Source organism: Vicia villosa, linkage group LG1, assembly GCF_029867415.1.
Source record: "Vicia villosa cultivar HV-30 ecotype Madison, WI linkage group LG1, Vvil1.0, whole genome shotgun sequence".
Lineage (NCBI taxonomy): Eukaryota > Viridiplantae > Streptophyta > Magnoliopsida > Fabales > Fabaceae > Vicia > Vicia villosa.
Genome location: NC_081180.1, coordinates 124545808 through 124555561, shown reverse-complemented (window position 1 = coordinate 124555561; position 9754 = coordinate 124545808). Strand labels below are relative to the sequence as shown.

At 32.9% G+C, this 9754-nt stretch overlaps 1 protein-coding gene across 1 annotated transcript; it reads left to right on the top strand.

Annotated features, from left to right (window-relative positions):
• Positions 1–1412: 1412 nt before the first annotated feature.
• LOC131644101 (nuclear transcription factor Y subunit C-3-like) lies at positions 1413–3534 on the top strand. The gene is made up of 2 exons (XM_058914497.1): positions 1413–1646; positions 2423–3534. Exon 2 carries the CDS (start codon positions 2424–2426, stop codon positions 3192–3194), a length of 771 nt encoding a protein of 256 aa, XP_058770480.1. The 5' UTR covers positions 1413–1646; position 2423; the 3' UTR covers positions 3195–3534.
• Positions 3535–9754: the final 6220 nt, after the last annotated feature.

The following is a 9754-nucleotide window of genomic DNA, read 5'->3' as shown; positions in this document are numbered from 1 at the left end:
CGTTAGAAATCTTATGAGATTTCCTATCTAGTGATAGTATACCTAGTTGTTGAATTTGTTGATGAGTTGATTCAAATTATATGTTTGGTTAATGAATCATTGTATTGTGTGCTAATTATGTGTGATAATGATGTAGCTATGTTAATACTGTCATGAATATATCATTAATGATGATGCTTGTTAGAATATATACACGACATGTTATGGTGATAATGTTAATGATAATGTTATATCGACGTTTTTACGATGATACTTTAAATTAAAAGTGAGCATGCACGATATGTTATGAATTATTATGTTGAAACCCGTGTTACGGAGCCTGATGTGTTATTATGACGTATGAGACACCCTTGTGGTGGTATTTACGATTAAATAATGCAAACATTTATGTGTGGGAATTAGGGTGTTACACATATGATCTAACACAGTACAATTAGGTTCATCTCTAAAGACTTAATCTAAAATAGCTTAGCTATTCATGGTGGAATTAACAATTATCATGAGTTGATAAAAAGAATTCACGAAAAGTAACGGAAAATAAGTTCTCAAATGACTCTAATGCTCTCCAAAATTGCTCATAAAAGCTCTTGGCCGTCACTTTCTCACTCAGAATTTGTATCTCCCAATAAAATGGCAACATTCCCTTTAAAAAGCTGCACACGCGTATCAGGAAATTGCGCCACCGCGTCTGCGTTAGCAAGCATCACAACCGCGTGTTCCAACTTTCTTCACCTTTGGTTATTTTTTTCTCACTTCTTTGTCCCAAGTTTATTCACCTTTGGCTTGACTTTTGCTCATAATTCTACTGATTTAGTTGAAATTCCTCGCAAATATCACGTAATGATAGAGTATCATCAATGAGGAATGAACTCTTACGTCACACACATGCATAAAAAGTCCAATTTATCTACTTCAAAGTTCAAGCTATCTTTTTATTTAAAATTCTAAGTTTTACTCAAGAACTACTCTCTTATCATTTTTACACATTTTGAGAAAGAATGGAAAATAATTAAACCGTAGTTTATGCACCATTCGCTTTTTGAAAACCGCCTCTAATTCAATGGTTTTTCTTATTTAAAAAGATTAGGGGTAGATTTTTTGTTTGTTTTATCAGTTTTGGTTGATTAACAATTTTTAGGAGTATTCAAAGCAGAACTTAATCCAATTTTCCACCCAACTTATTGGAACCATCCAATCCAATTTTAAAACAAGTTTTTCACTAATGAAAAGAATATGATAAACTGTAAACTAAAATACTATTTAAGATAACGTCTGAAAAATAAAATATAAACTAGTAAAATAAATTATAAGAGCTTATAAATTATAACTTATTAACTCAAAATATGACTTGCTAAACAAAGTCTTAATTATAAGTATAAAAATCTGTAGGAAAGGTTAGATATTCTTCCAATTTGTTATGAAACCCTAACAGTTTTTCCCTTATATAAAAAAGGGCAAAAAAGAAATTGGTTCCTCCACCGTACTCGAACATTCCAAAAACACTTCTGGTTTCGACCAACTCGAACCCTCCTGCAATAGATCAGAAAATCATTTTTCTGATCATTCTCTTCTTCTCGCTCTTTCTATTTTTTCTTATCTCGTCACGTTATTCATATTTTCAGAGTAAGCGTCACCACTCACACAAGGTAACAACTCGAATTCTCAATACCTTTAACTTGTTTATGCATATCTAGACAAATTTCTCTGTTGTTTAACTTCTCTTGTTACGGTCAAAATTCTATTTTTTACCCTTCCGATTAACCCCAGAAATATGTTATGGTTCTTATATGGAGACATATAAACTTGTGAATTTGTAATGAATTAGGTCAAAGTTAATATTTGCTGATGAATTTGATAGTTTTTTATTTTTTATTTATTTCGAAGCATAGAGATTAATATGCTCTGAATTAGTTTTTGCGATGAATATGTTTGCTGATGAATTTGATAGTTTTTGCTTTGATTCATGGAGATGAATATGCACTGAATTGGAATAAAAATTAACATTTTTTTTATGAATTTGAAAGTTTTTGGCTTGATGCATAGATATAAATTGTGTACTGATTTTGGGGTAAAATTATCATTTTCTAATGAATTTGATAGTTTTTGACTTGATGTATAGGGTTGATAGTTTTTGTGTTTTGTGTGTTATCACGGCTTGCCGCAGAAAATAGTGTTTTGTTCAAGTTCTATTGAGCTTTGTTGTTTTAAGGTTGTTGTTTCATAACATTTTGTGCTAAATAGTTAGTACAGAACAATATTGATTTGTTCATATTCTGCTTATGTTGTTGCTATTTGACAATACTTGTTTTATTATTTCCACTTTGTTCACGTGTTATGGTTACCATGTGTGTGCATATTGTTGTTTTGTTTTGGTCCCATGTGAAGTGTAGGGATTGATATTTGTTGATTTTACCTGGAACAGAATGGATCATCAAGGTCATGGCCAAAACCCTGCTATGGGAGTTGTTGGTAGTGGACAAATGGCTCCATATGGTTCTAATCCATATCAGCCCAACCATATAGCTGGGTCACCTGGGATGGTTGTTCCCTCTGTTGGGAATATTCAGCCTGGTGTTCAACCCGACGGAACTCAGATGGGACAACATCAGCTTGCTTATCAGCATATTCATCAGCAACAACAGCAGCAGCAACAGCAACAACTCCAGACCTTTTGGGGAACTCAATATCAAGAAATCGAGAAGGTGACTGATTTCAAAAACCACAGCCTTCCCTTGGCAAGGATCAAGAAGATTATGAAGGCTGATGAAGATGTGAAGATGATATCAGCTGAGGCCCCGGTTGTATTTGCAAGGGCATGCGAAATGTTCATTCTAGAGTTAACCTTGCGTTCTTGGACTCACACTGAAGAGAACAAAAGGCGAACACTTCAAAAAAATGATATTGCCGCAGCCATCACTGGAACTGATATCTTTGATTTCTTGGTTGATATTGTCCCTCGGGAGGACTTGAAAGATGAAGTGCTTGCATCAATACCAAGAGGGCCAATGCCTGTTGGAGGGCCTGCTGATGGAATTCCTTATGGCTATATGCCACCTCATCACGCACAGCAAGCTGGAAATCCTGGTCTCATGATGCATAATCCGAACATGTATGCTCCACAGTCTCATCCATACATGGCACCTCAAATGTGGCCTCAACCACCTGAGCAACCACCGTCGCCTTCAGATCATTAGCTACTTATTATGGAAGTGTCATGCTTATTAAGGTGAACCTTGGTGCAATAAAATAGTTCTGTAAGGGTTGAAAGTTGAAGTTTTTTTAGTACTGACCATTTCAATACATCATAGTAAAATTTAATTCTGCATCTTTAAAATTTCAGTCATTTTTCGTAATGGAATTGAATGTTATTGTATTGGAAATATACAGATGAATAACCAATTATGGTTTATGATTCATCAGTTATTAGAACATGATGTACTGAATACAGATGTCGGTCTTATCATCTATTTTGATTTTGCAGTAGTGATCTTGCATTATTAGAAGATATATAATAATATTGTATGTTGTGTGGAAGCATGTGCTGTTACTAGGTGTGTCTATTATGGTTAAGAAAAGAGAAAACGCACTGAACATGAGGAAGTTGATGTCATAATTGAGTGTTTAAATATTTCATTTCCTCTTTTGTGTCCTCTTGTGTGGCGATGTGGATTGAATATGGAACTGCTTTGTTTCCACATTGAGATGGGTTATGACAACAAAGCAGTGAAGTAGATAGACCAATTAGTATATATTTATATCTTTTCCTAGATCTATTGTGTTTTCCACTTAAGTACTTAAAATATGTACCAAAGTTCACCACTTTCTATTCAGATTATTACCAGTTAGTCAGTACTACTCTACGATATTTCTTATTTGACCACCTAAAATGTTTTTTGGCCTTTTCTTCTACTGATATCTATCATCAGTTAGGTACTTAAGAGTGTCAAGTTGAACGGTTGGGATTCGTCTTGTTGAAAGTCAATATATTATGTTCTCTTGTTTTTAATGAACAATTACATAAACGAATTTCCGTAGTATTAGATTTTAAGATTTTTTAACATAACTTTGGTTGCTAAGTGGAGATGACATCTATTGGTATAGAAGGAGATTTGTATGCAAAATAGGATTAACATATTGTTCAGTTTTTCATTTGAAACATTTTAGTGGCCAATCTCCTCCATTTTTGTGGTTGAAGAACATGAAAAGAGTCTATCTTAGGTGAACTGCAAGACCTATTATTTCAGTCTCTATCTTATGTAGAAAATCAATGGTGTTGGTCGGGCGATTCCCTGTCTAAATCTTTTCTTGCTCCTTAGAGCATGAATATCGGTGGTATCTTAACAATATAAAGCCACCCAATGTCAGAAAATAATAATATTTAAATGCAATGGTTCAGTTATCAATAAACCACCGTTGCCTTTTGTGGCACCGTGGCTTTGGCAGGATTTGGGAAACTTTTTTTCTTTTAACCAATCACAAATTGAAGTGAAGTAAATTGTAGTGTTAGTGGGACCCAATTTAAAATTTTAAATAAGTGGTATGGATATTTGAGAGATGTATTTTAATCAATTAAATAACTAAAAACTATAAAATAATATAATATATTAAGTGGGGTCCATTTATGCTACCAAATTGAGTGGTATGGATGTGGATGCTCTTAGGATGTATATCATGGGCCAATAGAATGCTCCTTCTAAGGTCATATCATTTTCTTGACAGCTGCTACTATGCAAGAAAGAATGTAATTATTGATAGTATTTGGTACCACATGTGCTCTCTGCTCCGAAATTGAAGATACTCCCTCCGTCTCATAATAAATGTCCTATTTGAGCAATGCGCGGTTTTTAAGAAAATGATTGGATGTGTTGGTTTTAGTAAAAAAGTTAATGTCATTTACTAGAATACCCCTATTAATAGTAGTTGAATAACGTGAAAGTTACTAAATAGGGGTATAATAGTGGAAAAATAATAATGATTGATGCATTGGAATTGTAAATGGACAACTAATTTGAGACAAAGAAAAAATGCAAATGGGACACTTATTATGAGACGGAGGGAGTAGTGATTTATACTTTGTTATCAAATTATGAAAATTTAGTTAAGGATCGACCAATAGTTCTCAACAACAATTATCTCTTTTTGAATGTGTTGAAGATGAAACTTTGTTTAATTACCTATGGATTCCATAGCTATTTTAACAAAGTGTTAAGTAGGGACTTCGAAAATTGAATTGCCCGTCTAAAAAAAAAATGCACAAATTAATGCAAAGAAGATATAGTATAAAAAATAGTTTGATGATTAATTAGATGTTTTAAATAGTTAATAAGTTATGGTATTTATAGAGAAAACTATTCTATAAATGTAGAATACTAGTAGTTATTTGTACAAAATATTGTTTGATTAAACTATTTAAGCGAATAATGTGAATATTCTCTATATTTTGGGATATATGTAGAATACTAGTAGTTATTTGTACAAAATATTGTTTGATTAAACTATTTAAGCGAATAATGTGAATATTCTCTATATTTTGGGATATGTGACGTCCTACTTGAAATTTTGGCCTACCAATGATAAGATGTCATATAAAGTGTTAGAATACTTGAAATTTTGGCCTACCGATGATAAGATGTCAGATAAAGTGTTAGAATAATGTGTAGGACAATACAATTTTGTAACAAAGAAAATAAATGCGTAAAATAAATAACACAAGTAATTGTTAACCTAGTTCGGTGCAAAATCACCAACGTCTGGGGGTATCTTTCGAATGAAAAGAAGTTTACTATTGTAAATAGTACACGAAAGTCTCATTTGAACTCTTTCAATTCAGTGTCTTTTTTTTAATATTACCATGAACTTCGATCCAAGCTCCCCGAAATCTGAAACCCCACTCACTTTCACCAAAACACTCTCCCAACCATTTGTACAATAACAAAAGTGTATAAAGTGATAAAACACAATTACAACACAAATACTTTATTTTCCTAACTTAACAAAGATAACCCAGGAATAAATTGTTACTCCAAAACATAAAAACTCAATAACATCAAAATATGTCAAGCTTCACAAGGCAAGTTATGAGTCTTCACATATGTAAAATGTCTCCTTAAATTGAAACAATTGTTCAAGATAAAGCCCATTAAGATTTTTCGCGTGAGCTTAGTTGGATTCCAGAATGCGCACAAAATATCAATCTTCATAATGGTGATTGTGAATCTTGATTGAAACAAATCTAACTAAATGTGAATCTTATATGAATAAGAATTTCAATCTTGCTAAAAAAGAATTCAGAATAAAATCTTAACCAAAAGAGAATATGCTTTGAAACAGATCTTTTTGTACATAAAAGGAAACTAATCCTAAAAGCACGAAACATATCAAGACACATAACATGTATGGTTGTATACATCAGATCACAGTGAAGCAAGAAAGGAACATGCAGACATGCTAATTACTGATTACAAAAGATATGAAAACAACTTACATAACAACAAAAGGATACAAATGGAACATGCTTACACCCTGTATTTTCCTTAAAGGGATAAAAAGATGAGACTGTCAGACCCTTAAGGGCATACAAAACGTGGAACTAAATACTCGACCCATCAATGGACAATAAGCATCACCAAAAAACATGAAATCCAACCTACACAAGGGTAACATAACAAAACATATTATCTCGCCTTGCATATGGTATACATCAACAAATCATCAAGAGAACAAAACAAACATTCTTTAGAAACAAACAAGAAATCATTGGGAGGAGTCAACAATGTCACCACTAGGGCCAGTCTCGTATTCAAAATCCTCTTCACCATCACTACTTGCTAGGAATTCACCCACACCTAATGTTCCAACATCTTTCTCAACATCTTGCACTACAGCTAAAGAAGAAGAAGAAGAAGAAGAAGCACCACCAGCTTTTGATTCAATATTTGAATAACTCCTTCAACCACACCCTTCCTGGTAGTGGTAGAAGCAATTATTTCTTGTAAGACACTAGATTCCTGCATAAGAACTTTAAGAAGAATGCTTCTAACTGGACAAGACATGGGTGAGATAATAATAACATTTTACCAGCATCCAGATCAAACTCATACAAATATGAAATATTAGAAAGCACATGTATATAACACGATTCCTGACAAACAATTTTTAACTAAAATTCAACAGACTATGAGGAACACCAAATTCATATTCAGTACATAACATTAAATTTTTTTATTAATAAAAATACCAAAGATCAATGAAGGAAAATCAATTGGAATTTTAATAGTATAGGATTCAACATGCTTTAATATTTGCTCAAACACACAATCCCCAAAATCAAATGCATCCTTAGTTCCTATTTAGTATAGAAAACTAGCAAGGCTATGATTAATACCTAATCCATGATTTGAGGGTGCCTAGTTGGCAACCCCGATCTTGTCCATGATAGAATATTTGACACTTAAATTTAAGGCAGTAAGTAAACCTTTGGATGGTCACTCATCATGGATGTTTCTAGTTATCTTTTGAGAAATGATATTCAATGAAGGAACACGTTCAACAATAATTATTTTTCCTCTTCCTAGGTATTCATTAGTGATGGTAGGAGAAAAATCAAAGTAATTTCCATGAATTTGGATTTTTCTGTATGCATTAGTTTCAACATTATTGAAATTTTTGGGAAGGTTTACAATGAGCTCTTTTACCAGTCTTGGATAAAAAGGACCAACAATGACCATAGTCTTTAGGACCTGTGCATCATTGAGCAACTCCATTATTTCATAACACCTTTTGACTTCTTAAAATAACTTTCTCTCCCAGGCTATGCATCTTTGGAAGACATATTTCAATTTTACAACACTCTCCTCATAATGGAACGAGACATTGTAAAATGGAACATCGGGAACATTTTACAACAACTTCTTTCCACCTACCAATCCCTTACTTTTCTTAGAAGCAGGTACCAAAATGTCATATGAAATCTCTATAACATCCTCTTCGACAACATCATTGATATTCGTCTCATCCATTATATTACCACCCACATTCTTGTCCCAAAAAAACACAACTTTGGGCAAATATCCATAACCAATATTGTTGTGGTATGGTGAATTGCCAACAAAGTAGATACAAATTAGACCAGTGGCGCGATCCACCATATGTTGGATAGCGAAAGAAATAATATTTAGTTACCCATTTGTGGGGTGATAAGGAAAAATCTATGAACATGTCGGATTCAACCTTGAGGATAAAGGGCTAGACCAATATTATACTGGGATATAAAGTAACACAATAGGTATAATTAGAATATTCATCAACTATGGAGTGTTTTCCCACAAGACTTCTAAGGATAAGCTCCTCAAAAGGAATTAGCTCCACCTCAGCATGGAGAGCCATTCATTCTAGAAGAATTAGATTATGATATTTTAGTGAATACTCCAATTAAAGCTCTTCTTAACACCACCATCAAGAAGCGGAAGAAGACTGACAGGAAGATCAATTGTCTCGTAAGCTTTAATAGAGTGGATCCTAAATGCCTCATAAAGTATTCAGATTTTGGAATTTCGAGTAGTTGTTTCTTTGTTGCTTTTGTTATGTTTTTTCTTTTTAATTATTTTATTTTAATTTCATTTTTCAATTACTACCTCCGTTTCTTTATATAAGAGACAATTCACTTTATAGGTTTATTAAATAATCAATGTATCTGGTATGTATATTGACTGGATACATTAATTATTCAATGAATCTAGAAAAGTGAATTGTCTCTTATGTAAAGGAATGAAGGTAGTAATAAAGTATTTTTGAGTTTTAAATGATTGTGTTTGTTCTAATTGGTGATTTATGTGCTTGAATATTTGTCATATGTGGTTATCATTTTTTTGTCATTTGATAATATCACAGAGGAGAGAAGTATACTCTCAAAGGAAGTAGAGTATACTCTTTATATTTGTCAAGGGAAGTTTAAATACTCCAATCTATCACATTGGTTTTCTTATTTTGTCCACATCCCTGATAGATGCATTATTATCATCAAAAGGGGATGAGAATATGGATCTATGTGTTTGCAAGTACATTAATTGCAATAATCTGTTTAAGGTTTGAGCTTAAAATATGTCGTCCATCATAAGACAAGTTATTCACCTGCATAACATTTCCATAATGAGATACTTATGGTGTGCAAATATGCCATGCCTTTGATGGCCTCATTGCCATGTGTATCTATCCAACTTTAAGATTAGCATGATTATATGTATCTTTTGCCACTAGGTGTCCCCTAGGGTTAATTGTTGGTAAAAATACTTGGCTGAGAATTCCAAGTAAAAGAACGTACATGTTGTATAAGAATCAACTAAACATAGAATACCCTAATGTTGTGTTGATTGATGGGTTTTAAGTAGAAGTGCCTACACGACCTTGGTTCTTTTAAATTCCTTGATTAGTTAACGTTACATAATTGTCACGTGAATTGGCTTGATGGACTGAAACTCTTTTTCTTGTTTGACTTCATTATGAGTATATGTCATACAATGTTAGCAAGTTGTTAAGAGACATGATACACTATGTTATGTATCCCTAAGTCTAACTATTTTCTAATGATATACTTTGTTAGTAATGTTAGCTCCTAAGGTAGAGCAACCAACATAAATCTAGAAGTTGTGGGAAAAGGCATGTTTGTTGACATTTCGATAATTTATGAAGATTCGTCTATCTTTGTTAGTTTGACCTCTTTGTAGATGGTGATAATTACTTCATACTACTTAGGCTC

What these genes read in the sequence shown, in the direction of transcription:
- LOC131644101 (XM_058914497.1), top strand. Translation starts at nt 2,424, where the DNA reads ATGGATCATCAAGGTCATGGCCAAAACCCTGCTATGGGAGTTGTTGGT.